The sequence below is a fragment of the Procambarus clarkii genome, chromosome 42 (assembly GCF_040958095.1).
Source record: "Procambarus clarkii isolate CNS0578487 chromosome 42, FALCON_Pclarkii_2.0, whole genome shotgun sequence".
Lineage (NCBI taxonomy): Eukaryota > Metazoa > Arthropoda > Malacostraca > Decapoda > Cambaridae > Procambarus > Procambarus clarkii.
Window position 1 is genome coordinate 23,450,312 of NC_091191.1, and position 21,310 is coordinate 23,471,621.

The 21,310-nt window shown below is 46.8% G+C and overlaps 1 protein-coding gene across 2 annotated transcripts in view; it reads left to right on the forward strand.

Annotated features, from left to right (window-relative positions):
* The window catches only part of LOC123770245 (acetylcholinesterase), a 488,614-nt gene extending 472,387 nt beyond the window's left edge, over nucleotides 1-16,227 (forward strand). For both annotated transcript variants that reach the window (XM_069339942.1, XM_069339943.1), the window contains exons 7-9: nucleotides 10,730-10,893; nucleotides 11,239-11,396; nucleotides 11,557-16,227. In XM_069339942.1, coding sequence (XP_069196043.1) covers nucleotides 10,730-10,893; nucleotides 11,239-11,396; nucleotides 11,557-11,666 — 432 coding nt within the window. In that variant the 3' untranslated portion in view covers nucleotides 11,667-16,227. The remainder of the gene's footprint in view (nucleotides 1-10,729; nucleotides 10,894-11,238; nucleotides 11,397-11,556) is intronic.
* The last annotated feature ends 5,083 nt before the right edge of the window (nucleotides 16,228-21,310 follow it).

The following is a 21,310-nucleotide window of genomic DNA, read 5'->3' on the forward strand; positions in this document are numbered from 1 at the left end:
ACACCCAGGTACCTATTTTACTGCTAGGTATCAGGGGCATAGGGTGAAAGAAACTCTGCCCATTGTTTCTCGCCGGCGCCTGGGATCGAACCCATGACCAGAGGATCACAAGTCCAGTGTGCTGTCTGCTAGGCCGACCAGAGGACAACTAGATTGTGATGGGGAGGAGAGTGGAATTACAGGCTAACTTACACTTAAAGCAATACCAGCGATTACTAGTAGCAGGAGTAAGAGTACTAGGCAGGAGTGAGGGGTGGTACAGTAGTACTAGGCAGGAGGGAGGGGTGGTACAGGAGTACTAGGCAGGAGGGAGGGGTGGTACAGGAGTACTAGGCAGGTGGGAGGGGTGGTACAGGAGTACTAGGCAGGAGGGAGGGGTGGTACAGGAGTACTAGGCAGGAGGGAGGGGTGGTACAGTACTAGGCAGGAGGGAGGGGTGGTACAGGAGTACTAGGCAGGTGGGAGGGGTGGTACAGGAGTACTAGGCAGGAGGGAGGGGTGGTACAGGAGTACTAGGCAGGAGGGAGGGGTGGTACAGGAGTACTAGGCAGGAGGGAGGGGTGGTACAGGAGTACAGGGCAGGAGGGAGGGGTGGTACAGGAGTACTGGGCAGGAGGGAGGGGTGGTACAGGAGTACTGGGCAGGAGGGAGGGGTGGTACAGGAGTACTAGGCAGGAGGGAGGGGTGGTACAGGAGTACTGGGCAGGAGGGAGGGGTGGTACAGGAGTACTGGGCAGGAGGGAGGGGTGGTACAGGAGTACTAGGCAGGAGGGAGGGGTGGTACAGGAGTACTAGGCAGGAGGGAGGGGTGGTACAGGAGTACAGGGCAGGAGGGAGGGGTGGTACAGGAGTACTGGGCAGGAGGGAGGGGTGGTACAGGAGTACTGGGCAGGAGGGAGGGGTGGTACAGGAGTACTAGGCAGGAGGGAGGGGTGGTACAGGAGTACTGGGCAGGAGGGAGGGGTGGTACAGGAGTACTGGGCAGGAGGGAGGGGTGGTACAGGAGTACTAGGCAGGAGGGAGGGGTGGTACAGGAGTACTAGGCAGGAGGGAGGGGTGGTACAGGAGTACTGGGCAGGAGGGAGGGGTGGTACAGGAGTACTGGGCAGGAGGGAGGGGTGGTACAGGAGTACTAGGCAGGAGGGAGGGGTGGTACAGGAGTACTGGGCAGGAGGGAGGGGTGGTACAGGAGTACTGGGCAGGAGGGAGGGGTGGTACAGGAGTACTAGGCAGGAGGGAGGGGTGGTACAGGAGTACTAGGCAGGAGGGAGGGGTGGTACAGGAATACTGGGCAGGAGGGAGGGGTGGTACAGGAGTACTGGGCAGGAGGGAGGGGTGGTACAGGAGTACTAGGCAGGAGGGAGGGGTGGTACAGGAGTACTGGGCAGGAGGGAGGGGTGGTACAGGAGTACTAGGCAGGAGGGAGGGGTGGTACAGGAGTACTAGGCAGGAGGGAGGGAGGTGGTACAGGAGTACTAGGCAGGAGGGAGGGGTGGTACAGGAGTACTGGGGAGGAGGGAGGGGTGGTACAGGAGTACTGGGCAGGAGGGAGGGGTGGTACAGGAGTACTAGGCAGGAGGGAGGGGTGGTACAGGAGTACTGGGCAGGAGGGAGGGGTGGTACAGGAGTACTGGGCAGGAGGGAGGGGTGGTACAGGAGTACTAGGCAGGAGGGAGGGGTGGTACAGGAGTACTAGGCAGGAGGGAGGGGTGGTACAGGAGTACTAGGCAGGAGGGAGGGGTGGTACAGGAGTACAAGGCAGGAGGGAGGGGTGGTACAGGAGTACTAGGCAGGAGGGAGGGGTGGTACAGGAGTACTAGGCAGGAGGGAGGGGTGGTACAGGAGTACTAGGCAGGAGGGAGGGGTGGTACAGGAGTACAAGGCAGGAGGGAGGGGTGGTACAGGAGCAGGAGTACTAGGCAGGAGGGAGGGAGGTGGTACAGGAGTACTAGGCAGGAGGGAGGGGTGGTACAGGAGTACTAGGCAGGAGGGAGGGGTGGTACAGGAGTACTGGGCAGGAGGGAGGGGTGGTACAGGAGTACTAGGCAGGAGGGAGGGGTGGTACAGGAGTACTAGGCAGGAGGGAGGGGTGGTACAGGAGTACTAGGCAGGAGGGAGGGGTGGTACAGGAGTACTGGGCAGGAGGGAGGGGTGGTACAGGAGTACTGGGCAGGAGGGAGGGGTGGTACAGGAGTACTAGGCAGGAGGGAGGGGTGGTACAAGAGTACTAGGCAGGAGGGAGGGGTGGTACAGGAGTACTGGGCAGGAGGGAGGGGTGGTACAGGAGTACTAGGCAGGAGGGAGGGGTGGTACAGGAGTACTAGGCAGGAGGGAGGGGTGGTACAGGAGTACTGGGCAGGAGGGAGGGGTGGTACAGGAGTACTAGGCAGGAGGGAGGGGTGGTACAGGAGTACTAGGCAGGAGGGAGGGGTGGTACAGGAGTACTGGGCAGGAGGGAGGGGTGGTACAGGAGTACTGGGCAGGAGGGAGGGGTGGTACAGGAGTACTAGGCAGGAGGGAGGGGTGGTACAGGAGTACTAGGCAGGAGGGAGGGGTGGTACAGGAGTACTAGGCAGGAGGGAGGGGTGGTACAGGAGGGCACCTTTAGTACGCCCCTCTGCCACCCGGATCGTTCAGCCTAGCCTCTACACCAAGGGTTTACGGCCGCTTGCTCACACCAGTTCTATATCACCCCAACCTTTCATCCCTTCACCCCAGCCACTCCTTGTGTGTCACTCATTGTTGCTTGTGTCCTCTCGATGTTGAGTGGTTGGTTGTCATACATGCTGGATGTTGAGTGGTTGTTTGTCACACATGCTGGATGTTGAGTGGTTGTTTGTCATACATGCTGGATGTTGAGTGGTTGTTTGTCATACATGCTGGATGTTAAGTGGTTGTTTGTCATACATGCTGGATGTTGAGTTGTTGTTTCTCATACATGCTGGATGTTGAGTGGTTGTTTGTCATACATGCTGGATGTTGAGTGGTTGGTTGTCACACATGCTGGATGTTGAGTGGTTGTTTGTCATACATGCTGGATGTTGAGTGGTTGTTTGTCATACATGCTGGATGTTGAGTGGTTGTTTGTCATACATGCTGGATGTTGAGTGGTTGGTTGTCACACATGCTGGATGTTGAGTGGTTGGTTGTCACACATGCTGGATGTTGAGTGGTTGGTTGTCACACATGCTGGATGTTGAGTGGTTGTTTGTCATACATGCTGGATGTTGAGTGGTTGGTTGTCACACATGCTGGATGTTGAGTGGTTGGTTGTCATACATGCTGGATGTTGAGTGGTTGTTTGTCATACATGCTGGATGTTGAGTGGTTGTTTGTCATACATGCTGGATGTTGAGTGGTTGGTTGTCACACATGCTGGATGTTGAGTGGTTGTTTGTCATACATGCTGGATGTTGAGTGGTTGTTTGTCATACATGCTGGATGTTGAGTGGTTGTTTCTCATACATGCTGGATGTTGAGTTTGTCATACATAAGTGACCCTCGAACATAATACAGGTGAAGTGGTTAGTCACCTCTATAAGACGTTTTAAATCTCATAAGGAAATTAAGTTTATTGAAAGAGAGAAACGTCGCCGTCGTCCCAAGTGTGTTTGATCCAGAACATTAACTTGGGAATAAACTGAATGTGTAGTACAGAGGTACACACACACACACACACACACACACACACACACACACACACACACACACACACACACCTGTTTAGCCTGTCAGCCTTTCCTTGATTCCAAAGTCACAATTAAACCTTATTTCCTACGTTAGTTTGGTTTTCAATTTATCTGACTAGAGGGGCACACCTAAACAACACCGTAATCAATGGCCTCCCAGAGAAGGTATAAAGTCCCCGCTGGATATCAGTTAGATATCACTGGGATCCTTTCTCATGATGAGCACTGATAGTGCGGTTGGTTGGGCTACGGGTTTCCGCACTTGTGGTCCCGGGTTCGAGGCTCTGATGGTCCATGTGAATTAAAAACTCATTGTGGTTTCTGTGGCTGGTCTGGGCTGAACAGCTGCAAACAAATTACAATACAGAAACACGCTGAAAGAACGCCCTAAATGTCCTACGATAAAGCGATATTACAAATCACATGAGGCATTCAGCCAATTTTTACGACCCAATTACTTTCCCCCCCCCCCCCCCCGATTGATTATACACGAGTAAAGTGTTCCACGGGTGCCAAGGCTTCCAGAGATACAAGCTGGCCTGGAAACCTGCCAGTGAACATTATTCCGCCATCAAGCTGTGTAGCGTAGACCAGTGAGAGCCGCAGCCTGCCACTCCCACCCACCTGTAGTAACACTACTGACTGTTACTACAGATGAAGACAGTAGTTCATACCTGCGTGACCCGAGTACAGCTCGCTAGTGATAACTAGTTATCACTGCACCAGTCGAGAGTGTACTAATCAGTGTACTGCCGGCCACCATTCACAACGCCTAATCATGGAAGCGGCGTCTACGGAACAGCCAATGACAACACAGAGCCGCTCGTCACAGATGATCCCCAAATCATTCAGCTCATTCCGAAAACATCGGCAATAAGGTCGTTAATCAATCAGCCTCCCCTCCCCACTCTTGTTTACAAATAAATGCACTTTGCAGTGCCTTTCTCACTTCCCGCGTTCGAAGTTCACGTCCCTATAAGTGTCACCACCCATACACATAAGACCACTACGGGCTCGCCATAGCCCGTGCTACTTGGAACTTTTGGTTCCAGGTAGCGAATCTTAATCAACAACTACAACATCCATACACATCATTGCCACCAGCTCCAAAATACATAACCTAAACTACTTTAGGCCTAATTATATACATAAGTATGATATATAATATAAATATTGATTTGAGAAGATGCTGCTTCTGATTAGCGATGACAGGTCAACACTGGCGCGGGATACCTTATATCTCGTGCATTGATGACCACTCTTACTGATCAATACTGTGGGTGACCACTCTTACTGATCAATACTGTGGGTGACCACTCCTACTGATCAATACTGTGGGTGACCACTCTTACTGATCAATACTGTGGATGACCACTCCTACTGATCAATACTGTGGGAGACCACTCTTACTGATCAATACTGTGGGTGGCCACTCTTACTGATCAATACTGTGGGTGACCACTCTTACTGACCAATACTGTGGGTGACCACTCCTACTGATCAATACTGTGGGTGACCACTCCTACTGATCAATACTGTGGGTGACCACTCTTACTGATCAATACTGTGGGTGACCACTCCTACTGATCAATACTGTGGGTGACCACTTCTACTGATCAATACTGTGGGTGACCACTCTTACTGATCAATACTGTGGGTGACCACTCCTACTGATCAATACTGTGGATGACCACTCCTACTGATCAATACTGTGGGTGACCACTCTTACTGATCAATACTGTGGGTGACCACTCCTACTGATCAATACTGTGGGTGACCACTCTTACTGATCAATACTGTGGATGACCACTCCTACTGATCAATACTGTGGGAGACCACTCTTACTGATCAATACTGTGGGTGGCCACTCTTACTGATCAATACTGTGGGTGACCACTCTTACTGACCAATACTGTGGGTGACCACTCCTACTGATCAATACTGTGGGTGACCACTCTTACTGATCAATACTGTGGGTGACCACTCCTACTGATCAATACTGTGGGTGACCACTTCTACTGATCAATACTGTGGGTGACCACTCTTACTGATCAATACTGTGGGTGACCACTCCTACTGATCAATACTGTGGGTGACCACTCTTACTGATCAATACTGTGGGTGACCACTCCTACTGATCAATACTGTGGGTGACCACTCTTACTGATCAATACTGTGGGTGACCACTACTACTGATCAATACAGTGGGTGACCACTCCTACTGATCAATACTGTGGGTGACCACTACTACTGATCAATACAGTGGGTGACCACTCTTACTGATCAATATTGTGGGTGACCACTACTACTGATCAATACAGTGGGTGACCACTACTACTGATCAATACAGTGGGTGACCACTCCTACTGATCAATACTGTGGGTGACCACTACTACTGATCAATACAGTGGGTGACCACTCTTACTGATCAATACAGTGGGTGACCACTCCTACTGATCAATACTGCGGGTAGCTACTCATTCTGATCAATGATGTGGTCGGCTATCCTCATTGGTCAATACTTTGGGTGGCTAGTCTTACTGACGAATGCACCTAGTGGCTAGTCCGTGATGTACCGTACGTGTTGGAGTCCGTGATGTACCGTACGTGATGGTGTCCGTTTGTACCGTCCGTAATGTACCGTACGTGATGGTGTCCGTGAATTACCGTACGTGATGGTGTCCGTGATGTACCGTACGTGATGGTGTCCGTTTGTACCGTACGTGAATGGTGTACGTGTTGGAGTCCGTGATGTACCATACGTGTAGGTGTCCGTGGTGTACCGTACGTGATGGTGTCCGTGATGTACCGTATGTGATGGTGTCCGTGATGGACCGTACGTGTTGGAGTCCGTGATGAACCATACGTGTATGTGTCCGTGGTGTACCGTACGTGATGGTGTCCGTGATGTACCGTACGTGATGGTGTACGTTTGTACCGTACGTGATGGTGTCCGTGATGTACCATACGTGCAGGTGTCCGTGATGTACCATATGTACAGGTGTCCGTGATTTAACGTACGTGCAGCTTGTCCGTGATTTACCGTACGTGTTGGTGTCCGCGATGTATCGTATTTGTAGGTGTCCGTGATGTACCGTACGTACGTGTTGGTGTCCGTGATGTACCGTACGTACGTGTTGGTGTCCGTGATGTGCCGTACGTACGTGTTGGTGTCCGTGATGTGCCGTACGTACGTGCTGGTGTCCGTGATGTAACGTACGTGTTGGTGTCCGTGATGTACCGTACGTACGTGTTGGTGTCCGTGATGTACTGTACGTACGTGTTGGTGTCCGTGATGTGCCGTACGTACGTGTTGGTGTCCGTGATGTGCCGTACGTACGTGTTGGTGTCCGTGATGTACCGTACGTGTTGGTGTCCGTTTGTACCGTACGTGTTGGTATCCGTGATGTACCGTACGTGTTGGTGTCCGTGATGCGCCGTACGTGTTGGTGTCCGTGATGTACCGTACGTGTTGGTGTCCGTGATGTACCGTACGTGTTGGTGTCCGTGATGCGCCGTACGTGTTGGTGTCCGTGATGTACCGTACGTGTTGGTGTCCGTGATGTACCGTACGTGTTGGTGTCCGTGATGTACCGTACGTGTTGGAGTCCGACCTGATCAACCTGATCAACCAGGCTGAGACCTGATCAACCAGGCTGTGACTCATACGTCAGGCTGCGAGCAGCCGTGTCTAACAGCCTGGTTGATCAGTCCAGCAACCAGGAGGCCTGGTCGACGACCGGGCCGCGGGGACACTAAGCCCCGGAAGCACCTCAAGGTAGCCTCAAGGTAGGTAGTCCGTGATGTATGGTGCGTGTTGGTGTCCGTGATGTACCGTACGTGTAGGTGTCCGTGATGTAACGTACGTGTTAGTGTCCGTGATGTACCGTACGTGTAGGTGTCCGCGATGTACCGTACGTGTTGGTGTCCGTGATGTACCGTACGTGTTGGTGTCCGTGATGCGCCGTACGTGTTGGTGTCCGTGATGTACCGTACGTGTTGGAGTCCGTGATGTACCGTACGTGTTGGAGTCCGTGATGTACCGTACGTGTAGGTGTCCGCGATGTACCATACGTGTTGGTGTCCGTGATGTACCGTACGTGTTGGTGTCCGTGATGTACCGTACGTGTTGGAGTCCGTGATGTACCGTACATGTTGGTGTCCGTGATGTACCGTACGTGTTGGTGTCCGTGATGTACCGTATGTGTTGGTGTCCGTGATGTACCGTACGTGTTGGTGCCCGTGATGTACCGTACGTGTTGGTGTCCATGATGTACCGTACGTGTTGGTGCCCGTGATGCGCCGTACGTGTTGGTGCCCGTGATGTACCGTACGTGTTGGTGTCCGTGATGTACCGTACGTGTTGGTGTCCGTGATGTACCGTATGTGTTGGTGTCCGTGATGTACCGTACGTGTTGGTGCCCGTGATGTACCGTACGTGTTGGAGTCCGTGATGTACCGTACGTGTTGGTGTCCGTGATGCGCCGTACGTGTTGGTGCCCGTGATGTACCGTACGTGTTGGTGTCCGTGATGTACCGTACGTACGTGTTGGTGTCCGTGATGTGCCGTACGTACGTGTTGGTGTCCGTGATGTACTGTACGTGTTGGTGTCCGTGATGTACCGTACGTGTTGGTGTCCGTGATGTACCGTACGTGTTGGTGTCCGTGATGCGCCGTACGTGTTGGTGTCCGTGATGTACCGTACGTGTTGGTGTCCGTGATGTACCGTACGTGTTGGTGTCCGTGATGTACCGTACGTGTTGGTGTCCGTGATGCACCGTACGTGTTGGTGCCCGTGATGTACCGTACGTGTTGGTGCCCGTGATGCGCCGTACGTGTTGGTGTCCGTGATGTAACGTATGTGTTGGTGTCCGTGATGTACCGTACGTGTTGGTGTCCGTGATGTACCGTACGTGTTGGTGTCCGTGATGCGCCGTACGTGTTGGTGTCCGTGATGTACCGTACGTGTTGGTGTCCGTGATGCGCCGTACGTGTTGGTGTCCGTGATGTACCGTACGTGTTGGTGTCCGTGATGTACTGTACGTGTTGGTGTCCGTGATTCGCCGTACGTGTTGGTGTCCGTGATGTACCGTACGTGTTGGTGTCCGTGATGTACCGTACGTGTTGGTGTCTGTGATGCGCCGTACGTGTTGGTGTCCGTGATGTACCGTACGTGTTGGTGTCTGTGATGTACCGTACGTGTTGGTGTCCGTGATGTACCGTACGTGTTGGTGTCCGTGATGTACCGTACGTGTTGGTGTCCGTGATGTACCGTGCGTGTAGGTGTCCGTGATGTACCGTACGTGTTGGTGTCCGTGATGTACCGTACGTGTTGGTGTTCGTGATGTACCGTGCGTGTTGGTGTCCGTGATGTACCGTGCGTGTTGGTGTCTGTGATGTACCGTACGTGTTGGTGTTCGTGATGTACCGTGCGTGTTGGTGTCCGTGATGTACCGTACGTGTTGGTGTCCGTGATGTACCGTGCGTGTAGGTGTCCGTGATGTACCGTACGTGTTGGTGTCCGTGATGTACCGTACGTGTTGGTGTCTGTGATGCGCTGTACGTGTTGGTGTTCGTGATGTACCGTGCGTGTTGGTGTCCGTGATGTACCGTACGTGTTGGTGTCCGTGATGTACCGTGCGTGTAGGTGTCCGTGATGTACCGTACGTGTTGGTGTCCGTGATGTACCGTACGTGTTGGTGTCTGTGATGTACCGTACGTGTTGGTGTTCGTGATGTACCGTACGTGTTGGTGTCCGTGATGTACCGTACGTGTTGGTGTTCGTGATGTACCGTGCGTGTTGGTGTCCGTGATGTACCGTGCGTGTTGGTGTCTGTGATGTACCGTACGTGTTGGTGTCTGTGATGTACCGTGCGTGTTGGTGTCCGTGATGTACCGTACGTGTTGGTGTCCGTGATGTACCGTACGTGTTGGTGTCCGTGATGTACCGTACGTGTTGGTGTCTGTGATGTACCGTACGTGTTGGTGTTCGTGATGTACCGTACGTGTTGGTGTCCGTGATGTACCGTACGTGTTGGTGTTCGTGATGTACCGTGCGTGTTAGTGCCCGTGATGTACTGTGCGTGTTGTACCGTACGTGTTGGTGTCCGTGATGTACCGTACGTGTTGGTGTCCGTGATGTACCGTACGTGTTGGTGTTCGTGATGTACCGTGCGTGTTGGTGCCCGTGATGTACTGTGCGTGTTGTACCGTACGTGTTGGTGTCCGTGATATACCGTAGTAGTGGACTAATATAATGTTAGCCATAACACACAACAATGTCCGTAATGGGCTTTGTGCTTGTCGTATGTTGATCCCCGAGTTTAATTTCCTATTTCCTTTTATTTGCAGTATTATTATTTATATTAAAAGTCACAATTTTTCAATTTAATTAATAGCTTTTACCCATAAAAGAAAACATTTTTAATGCTCTCGTCTTAAGGCAACATTATGTTCCAGGCGATTCCTTCACCTGTGGCACAGTAATTAATTATTACTGTGAGATAATAAGATACACGTGTATCTCCCACTACCTTACCTGCACTCACTGAATCAATTCGATCATTTCAGATGCTTCTTGCTCCCTTTCTCTCCTCCGCTCACCTGAGTGGCTCCAGCTAATTAATCACACATGTTGTTTCTCTTTTATTAATTGGTTCCACACAGGTACTTAAACAGCTTCCGTTAGTTATCTTTCAGATTTTTACTTCTCCTGTCTCTCGGTTCTTGTGTATAATCACCAGAATTATCTATATTCTCCTGCTTTATCAAGTGTTTAGCCTTTTCCTCTCTCAGAATAGCTAACCATAGGTATCTGTGAATTGTGTTGATGACCGTATTGCATGAATGCTAACAAGCGGCCCCAAACCGTTGTTAAATGTATTTAACCGGCATTAGTTATTAATGTATTTGCAAATCACAGTGTTAATTACCCTATTCCCTGATCATTTATGCTCCTATTTGTAAGAAGCGAGAAGTGGTGACCTAACCAGCACACCGCAGGTACTAACCCGAGCCGTACTTGTCCTTGTATGCTCAGCGGACGACGGTCAACCCTTGGGGCTCGTGGATGGGCGTCCTGCACGCCGACGAGATCGACTACGTCTTCGGCCTGCCTCTCAACAGGTCCCTGGGCTACTCTGACGTCGAAGAAGACCTCTCTCGTCGCATTATGGGATACTACAAGACATTCGCCGCTACAGGGTAGGAGTGGACAGAGGCTGGAGGACAGGTGGGAGTCAGTAAGACAGGAGAGGGCCTTCAAGTCAGGAGGGAGAGAGACAAACAGGGGAGGGAGACAGGGGAGGGAGACAGGGGCGAGAGACAGGGGCGGGAGACAGGGGAGGGAGACAGGGGCGGGAGACAGGGGAGAGAGACAGGCGAGAGACAGGGGCGGGAGACAGGGGATAGGATAAGAGAAGTATGCATACATCTCATAGTATAGACCTGCATTTTAAAAGCAAGTGATAATCTTCATATGCATTACGTTTTTTTAAGTAAATTGCAGAGAAACATACAATCTGGGTAACATTACCGCCATCCCCGCAGGCGCCCCGTGGACCCCAGCGTGGAGTGGCCGCTCTACACAAGGGAACAACCGCTATACTTCGAGTGGAACGCTGTCTCCCGAGGGATTGGTAAGGGTCCCAGGGCCACCGGCTGCGCATTCTGGAACGATCTGATGCCCATCCTAAGGGAGAAGCAAGGTGGGTCGGTGTAAGATAGGAAGTAATTTGTATAATAGAGAGCAATGTGACAATACAGGGAAGGCAAAGTGATAATACCAGAAGTTAATGCGACTAATTTAGATCTCTAACACCGGCAGTCTGCTCAACAGCATCTCACACCTCTCCTCCTTCCCCACAGGTGGTGGCATCTGCGAGAGCGAGATGCAGAAAGCCCTGAACACAGGTGCCACCATCAGCATCCCAGGCTCGCTCATCTGTTTCCTCTCCCTCGTCTACTCTAACATTTAATTTATGCCATAACAATATTTGGTAATAATTTACGTTTACCGTATCATGAAGGTGCGAGAAGTCATCGTTGCGGAACACACTGGGAGGGCCCCTCTCACAGCCAAATAAGATCATAAAGAATTAAGTAAACAAGTGTGTGAGGTTGTGTTGTGGTTCGTACGCTGTGCAGATGCATGGAATACACGACTGTAGACGTTTCAGTGATTAAAAGCGCTAAACGTTGTAAGAAGGGAAGATTCAGACGGACGCACAAAACGTTTCATGGCGTGTTACCTTGAGAGGGAAGCCCTATGATTAAATTATATGACAAGAGTATTAGTGAACTTCTGACGTGGTGAGACTTTAAGGTTAGCTCTTCATGCCGGGCTTGACACCAAGTCGTTAGTAAGATGAAAATGCCAGGGAAGGCAAGCACTGTAGGCATGCAGAGAAAGCTGCTTATTCGTGAACCTCAGTTAATAGCTTTACAATCCGGCACACTCCTGTGAGGGTGACTTCAAGCTACACCTGTTAGAATGACGTCAACACATACCTTTAAGGATGACGCCAGCACGTACTTGTGGATATACACCTGTGAGTATGAAGGCACGACACACCTGCAATGATGATGCCCATGCACGTGTGGGACTCATATCCACTCACATCTTCATAGATACAATGAATGCGTATTTGTAAATTATATACATACACACATGTGGATATTGCGCAGGAGAATAATAAGGAAACACATTTGAGAAAATACAGGAAACACAGTAACATGGCTGGGCATGCTGCTGGGCACGCTGCTGGGCACGCTGCTGGGCACGCTGCTGGGCACGTTGCTGAGCACGTTGCTGGGCACGCTGCTGGGCACGTTGCTGGGCACGTTGCTGGGCACGCTGCTGGGCACGCAGCTGGGCACGCTGCTGGGCACGCTGCTGGGCACGCTGCTGGGCACGTTGCTGAGCACGCTGCTGGGCACGCTGCTGGGCACGTTGCTGAGCACGCTGCTGGGCACGCTGCTGGGCACGCTGCTGAGCACGTTGCTGGGCACGCTGCTGGGCACGCTGCTGGGCACGCTTGCTGGGCACGTTGCTGAGCACGCTGCTGGGCACGTTGCTGGGTAAGCTGCGCCGGTCGTACACTACTGAGGAACAAACGAAAAACAGAGTAAACACAAATTATCAGTTTAAGTTTAAAAATATATTGTCCGTGTGTGGAACACTAATGATCAGTGAGGCTATTGTGACGTCTCTAGGTCGGGAAGTCACTTCGTCTCACACGTGTGAGGGGGATAGTGAGGTCTCGCAGCTGTAGTAACAGCTTCGCCACACGTGTGGAGTGACAGTGACATCTCGCAGCTGTAGTAACAGCCTCGTCACACGTGTGGAGTGACAGTGACATCACGCAGCTGTAGTAACAGCCTCGTCACACGTGTGGAGTGACAGTGACATCTCGCAGCTGTAGTAACAGCCTCGTCACACGTGTGGAGTGACAGTGACATCACGTAGCTGTAGTAACAGCCTCGTCACACGTGTGGAGTGACAGTGACATCACGCAGCTGAAGTAACAGCCTCGTCACACGTGTGGAGTGACAGTGACATCACGCAGCTGAAGTAACAGCCTCGTCACACGTGTGGAGGAGAGGTGTAATACAATAGTTACACTCACATTGCTGAGGTCGGTGAAGCAGGTCCCTAATACTGTAGAAACTGTTATGATAAATGGTCCTAAACTTTATTGTCTCGCGAAAGTTTTATGCTCAGAAATAATTGTGCTTAGATATTTTCTCTTCCCCTGTTCGTTTCCCTTTTTCTTCTGCATCATTGGACATCCGTATGGTTGTAGAGGAAAGATGGTTAAAGTAGCCTTTACCTGCAAGGGTTCCTCCTCATCTTTCTCTCTCCCCCCTCGACCTTACGGAAAGCAACAAGTCTTACAAAGTCTCGTAAGACTCAAAAAAGAGTCTTACAAGTCTTATCCTGGCTGCTAGGTTGCAAAAGTTTATTTCCCATAAATCAGATTGTGTTTGTGTCAGGTCTGCAGTCAAATACTACGTCATAAAAAATGTAACTAATAAGCTACCGACGTTCACTAATACACAATAAATTGATACAGATTCATGAGCCAAGTACTATGGCATTTTGTACCAATCAGTTGGAAACGGAAACAAACCTTTCAGTGCTAATCATAAGGTAATTTTCCCTTTAATACTAATCATGAGATCCAACATAATTTGTTTATCTACATGCTGCAAAACGTCTACCTGGTCCACCAAAAATAATATATTATATAGTTACTATAGATGGCAAGCCCTATAGTTACTATAGATGGCAGGACCTATAGTTACTATAGATGGCAGGACAACATTGAGACTGTTGAACAAAAAAATCCACTTTTTGTATTTATTTTGTAGAGGGTCTGGATAAGATTGCAAAATATCCAAATCTAACTTTTCCTAGGCCTAGTATAGTACATATACCTGTATGTGTTAAATTAGGTCCAGGACTGTATATGCTAGAATTGCTTTATTTAGGCTCAAAGCAGGTTAGGTTAGAAATATGGTTTCTCTACTCCACATATTCACACGCTCTATAGTACTTCAATTGAACAAAACGTGAACTTTTTTAGCATACAACAATCCATGTTTCGTCCATTCCATTCATAGCAGGTAGAGATTCTATAATGTTTTCAGGATTGGTTTATCCCCTTAACAATCACTCAGACGGGTTAATACATTTATGACGTCATATTTTGCTGTAACCTTCATTATTAAAAATGTGTGTATAGGCATTAGATAACAAATATATACAGTGCTCATTTAAATGTTGATAGTATTTATTTTTAAGTAAAAGAATTCTTAAAATGTTGAAAATTAATGTTTCTTGTTTACAGAGAAATTTAAGAGATATTGCAAGAAAGCTTTCTGAAGGTAGCGTTTCTTGTGCCTCAGATGGGAGTTACCGAATGCGGTGACTTACAGAAATGACCATACAATAATAATATTAAAATATTGATAGTTAGTTTGTATATTTTTTTTCAAATGTTTACGGATGAATAGCTTAGTCTTCTCCATAGCTATCAGCAACTATTTGAAGATCTTTGGTTGATAGTAACCAGGCGTGATCTTTGTCCACGTGTTCCTGGTGATGATTCCTGGGAGACCAGCCGGTGAAATTGGTCACCAGGTCACGCCACAAGGTCTGGGAGACCAGCCTGGGATATCAGTCACCAGGTCACACCACTGAGACAAAGTTGAGAGACACGTTTAATTACAAAAACTGTAACGACTCTGCTGTTGTAATGGCCGGTGAGAAAATACCATGTACATCCCCATTCGGCTATCCGTGTCGTCACCACTCTCTATGGAGGGATTTGTCTGACTCCTGTCCTCCCTCTTTTCTCTCTTTGTTGATATGTATCCCATAAGGTGATGTTGTCCTAGCACCGTAAGTAGCTTCGTTGTGACATAAGTTGTATGTGTTCACTTCTCCATTGATGTACATCACATATCTCCAATATAACATGTGGATACTGTGTCACATGTACCCTAGTATTACATGTGTACAGTACACCTCATGTACCCCCATATCACACAGGTACACTGCTTTCAACTTAGGTACACTATGCTACAATAGAAAAGTTGTGTCCCATCTGTAAACGACGCCAGAATGTAACACAGGCATTCCCTTAGATCGTATTAGTCTCGTCATGACACAATAACAACACAAGTCTTCAATTACGCTAGAAACACAACAGACTACAGCAGCAAAATCAATTCCAGATGCCTCGTTTGAGTGCGTGGAAGCCTCAAGAGACGTCACCACCACATACTGATACACCGACAGTTTGTATCCAGGACAGTTAGTAGTGACCACACATCATGTGCAGCTAAGACTGTGTTATACCAGAACAAATTTTCGAAAGAATTCGAAGAAACAACAAAGTATTGATGTTTATCTGTAGAAAGTTTTGAGGTGAGATTAGACTTGATTTGTAGATGACGGTTTGCCTGTAATGGTTTCATCAAATTGATCCGAAATACACAGGATGGTTGCGTGCAGATTCATCATTCATCAATTGACGTCCACAATCTCCCAGGACACTCACTTTAACAAAGCCCTGATAGCCAAAAACGTCATCTCCAAATACTGTCTACCTTCATCTCTGTATTACTCCGGGACTCCTGGGCGTGTCTCTGGAGGCCAGGCGTCACTCACTCACCACCACTCACCAACCCCTACACTCAAGCCTCGCTCCTTACCACCAAAAAGCTGACTTTTTACTTCACATGTATGTAGCCGTAATAGGAATTTTGTTGCAACGTTCATGCCTCAGCAACCTAACAGGAATGATTAGGACATATAGAAGGTCATCACCCTGCTTACCGTGTGGGCCCAGGCACCGCCGGGGGCCCAGACACTGCCAGTAACTGCACTACCATCAAGACAAGTTTAAGCCCTATAATATTAAACATCATGCTTGGCTTCTCACATCTTAATTTACCGCCAATTATTGCGAAAATACATACATACATATTATGTATATATATATATATATATATATGACAATGTCAGACCACGGAGGAAAAATGAAACAGGAAATTTCCTTAAGTACTTTCGTATATTAAATACATCTTCAGAAGGTGAAGGTTTAATATACGAAAGTACTTAAGGAAATTTCCTGTTTCATTTTTCCTCCGTGGTCTGACATTGTCACATTCTTAATCACGTGTTTATTTTCGTGATATACACATATATATATATATATATATATATATATATATATATATATATATATATATATATATATATATATATATATATATATATATATGAAATAAGTGTAATATGTATAAATGCAACAAAACTGCAGGGAAACTGAAAATTAGGCGGAGCACTTTAGTATTGTCCAACAGAGCATAAGACAATATACAAGAGATTTACTGGGTAGTTAATTACTTACTGAATAATAATATTAATAATAAGGCGACAGTCAGGCCACTGCGGGTCGACATGAGCAACAAACTAACTTCCGGATTACCTTTATTAATGGGTTACTGATGAAGTAAATCACATCACCGCTTACTATCTAACAGTGAACGTAACTTGTATTACATACAAAGACACAATATTGCGTCAGTATATATTTACATAAACCAATATAAACAATGAGCGAAAATCTGAATATCATAACCTGATTTTTACTGCATTAGTTGTCATAAATAATAAACTTTTTTATTTATGAAGGTTTCATGATCATTCATGCAAGTGTTAAAAAATTATCAGTTTTCCTGTGGTTTCTTGCACAAACGAAACACACACATTATATATATATATATATATATATATATATATATATATATATATATATATATATATATATATATATATATATATATATATATATATATATATATATTTGTGTTGTTGTATATATGTATTAATGTATGTGTACATATATATTCAAATACATATCCTGTCTGGCAAGTCTGCCCCGGCCGTTACCTAGTTATAGAGTTGTCTCCATAAAGTGACATATTTGTTTCTCTCTCGTAGTTGTGTCGAGTTAAACTTTCTCTCTACTAGTGACTAGCATCAGACACTAGCACCACGATCATCCACTAGTTAGATCACTAGCTGAGTAGCCTCTCGTGACACAGTGCCCACTAATACACACACTAACATATCTGAACATACACATACAAAATCATATTCACACACACACACACAAATACACACATAAACACTCACACATACACACACACACGCACACAAATACACACATAAACACTCACTCATACACACACACACATGCGGTCATACACTTGTTAAGTCCTGTTGGACACATTAATAGTTTATCCAACATCTGCGTATCTCGGCCAGTTCAGAATATATACTTGTTCAATACATTCAGTGATATACTTGAAGAGTAAAGCAAAAACACTTCCGAAATTCGTACTGGCTTCCTTAATTAAATTGTTCTTCAACTTCCTGTACACTCTTCTGCCTTAAGGTTGAGTGAACATCTCTGGTGTTCACTCTGGCACAGTTAGTAACATGTGGGTCACATGTAATGTCTCCGGTGCCTCCTACTGAAATAAAGTAAATAACACATTTAAACTGTCTTTCCTTGACATATATATTATTATATTGATGCATTTGATAAATGTCGTGTTGGTCTGAAACATTAAGTGAACGCTAGTCGACGTGTGTGACCATAATCCTGGTCTTGTGGTCCTCCTCCCACGTGTGGTCCCACGTGTGGTCCCTCGTGTGGTCCCACGTGTGGTCCCTCGTGTGGTCCCACGTGTGGTCCTTCGTGGGGTCCCACGTGTGGTGTCTGGATCAGTGATGCCACATCGTCTCTCCTAGTTCCTGCATTGTATAAATATTTTATAACATATAGAGCAACTACTTTGGAATATTTGTATTGTTTTACATTTCATGTTCTTGTAACATATGTATCAAATAACTGGCAATAATAAAATAAATAGGAAGCCAATAATATGATTAACGTAGCGAACAATGACGCTTACACAGAGAACAATGACGCTTACAGCAGAGAACAATGACGCTTACACAGAGAACAATGACGCTTACAGCAGAGAACAATGACGCTTACACAGAGAACAATGACGCCTACAGCAGAGAACAATGACGCCTACAGCAGAGAACAATGACGCCTACAGCAGAGAACAATGACGCTTACAGCAGAGAACAATGACGCTTACAGCAGAGAACAATGACGCCTACAGCAGAGAACAATGACGCCTACAGCAGAGAACAATGACGCCTACAGCAGAGAACAATGACGCCTACAGCAGAGAACAATGACGCCTACAGCAGAGAACAATGACGCCTACAGCAGAGAACAATGACGGCCTACAGCAGAGAACAATGACGCTACAGCAGAGAACAATGACGCCTACAGCAGAGAACAATGACGCCTACAGCAGAGAACAATGACGCCTACAGCAGAGAACAATGACGCCTACCAGCAGAGAACAATGACGCCCTACAGCAGAGAACAATGACGCCTACAGCAGAGAACAATGACGCCTACAGCAGAGAACAATGACGCCTACAGCAGAGAACAATGACGGCCTACAGCAGAGAACAATGACGCCTACAGCAGAGAACAATGACGCCTACAGCAGAGAACAATGACGCCTACAGCAGAGAACAATGACGCCTACAGCAGAGAACAATGACGGCCTACAGCAGAGAACAATGACGCCTACAGCAGAGAACAATGACGCCTACAGCAGAGAACAATGACGCCTACAGCAGAGAACAATGACGCCTACAGCAGAGAACAATGACGCCTACAGCAGAGAACAATGACGCCTACAGCAGAGAACAATGACGCCTACAGCAGAGAACAATGACGGCCTACAGCAGAGAACAATGACGCCTACAGCAGAGAACAATGACGGCCTACAGCAGAGAACAATGACGGCCTACAGCAGAGAACAATGATTTGGCAAAAACTGAGTTGTGAGATTTATATATTTACTAATTTATATTAATGTATATAGTAGTGGACTGTATGATGTTTCAAGTGGACTATGATTTTATTCCCACAAATCGTTTCCTACACATTCTGGGAGGTTTATTAAACTATATTTAAACTTCACAATAAACTATAGTCAATCAATCAAAATTATTGATTAGTAGACATTCACTACAGAATAAGACTACATATGTTAGTAACTAAAATTGAATACAGCTTATCTGCATAGTTGATTATGGCCTAGACAACCAGGTATGATCACGGATGAAACACGCCAGTTGATACTCCTCTCGTGGCTGAGGCTGACTTCACTACATGTTACAAGTTGCGAGGTAATTGTTAATTCTTCTTCCCTTTCAATTACACCTGTCAAAGGGCACGCAATAATAGTCGACCTATATATATATGACAGCTATATCAATGGAAATAATATAATATATTAATGAAAGAGATGAGAATATTGCTCACCCTGTTTTGTTGCTCGCCTAGTGTCCTAACCCTGATTACCCTCCCTAATATTACTGGCCAGGAATGTATAGACAAAGGGATTCGGTGGTGAGCACATCCCTGATTGTAGCCGATGAATGTGCTGATAATGGGAGCACTTTACTTGCCATAACACTACGTCATAGGGCACTATTGTGTGGAGCTTGAAGTGAGCTGCATGTGAGACTTTGTTGTTAAATTTAATAAGATGGCGACTGCCTTCTTCTCCACTGATGCATCTGGTATCTTGTCCAGATGCAGTTTATCAAAAAGTGGAAAAATGGCCCCATTTAATCTTTTTTAGTACTGATAGTTAAGTTGCTTCAAGGGAAATGTTTTTATGATGTAAACAGTCCAAAGATTGATGTAGTAAGAAGATTTCCCATTAATAGGAGGTGAATTTAATGTCGACATATGGCAATGATATCTCCGTTTTCTTCCGAGGAAATTTCCACTGGAGCCACATTTTCTATGAGTTAATTTGTTATTACAAAACACAGCAATATTATCTGCTTATTGTATTAAATGTTAGTAAATGGTTTCGGTTTTTCCAACATAATTCCAGAGGGGCCAAACATGGGTCGAAGTCCAATACTTAGGAGTGATGAACACCGATATTCCTCCTCAGAATTGTTAGGTTAATTTGATGTTTGTAGTTAGTAATCACACATTCATGCTTCAGTTCGTACAGAACGGATGTCCCATACTAGAATTGTAGGGGGTAGGAAGTTTTAGGCAATTTAATTTCCCTGCTAACTCTTGGGAGGCTAAATTTCTAGCCTAATTACATTTTATTTAACCCAGAGGACTGAATGTGAACAATTACCACAGTCAAGTATGATTCTGGGACAGCAGTGGGATTAGTGACATTAGTTGTATTGACTTGAAGCTTGCTCCGGTAACTGTTCATTGATATATAAACACTGAGGCCCATGGAATACATCTCAATTAAATGATAAATGATTCAAAATCAATTGTCGGATTTATATAGTCAGTTATGCTCCCCTGTGCTTATTTGCTGAAGTTTATTTGACTGACAAAATGGGGTTTAACTTAGTTTAGAAGACTGAATGTAGTCCATCATTAAAGTCAATGATGGTTCTGAGACTACAGTGGGTTCAGTGACATTGGTCGCAGTGACTTTTAGCTGTTTAGACTACTGTTCACTGATTTGTCACTTTGGCCTCATTAACTCATCTTCAGCTTTAAATGATGATATCAAGATCAACCTCTGTTGTTATAGTCAGCTGTATTCACCTTAGTATATTGCTGCTGGAGTTGTATAATCAGCTGACAAATTTAGTTCTCTATTGGTATTGTATGTTTGCAGGCATAGGCCTTCTCAGGCTTAATACTGGGCCTGTGAGTTATTTGCCTCCTGCAGAATTTAACATGTTTATATCCTGATATTTAGTTGGGCTAGTGATGAATTGGTAGTAGTAGTCTGCACCTTCAAGGATACCGATGTCGGTGAGGTGATCAGACTTAATTTTATCTGCCAATTTTATTCCCCTATTTCTCAGGAATTTGGCAGTAGCTCCCTGATCTTGAATATGTATGTCTATTGGAATTGTGTTCACCACAATGGCTTGTACTTGACAGACGTAGCTCCCTAATTGTATTGATGGTTGTACCACCTGGTAAACTTGAGGTCTTGTATCAGC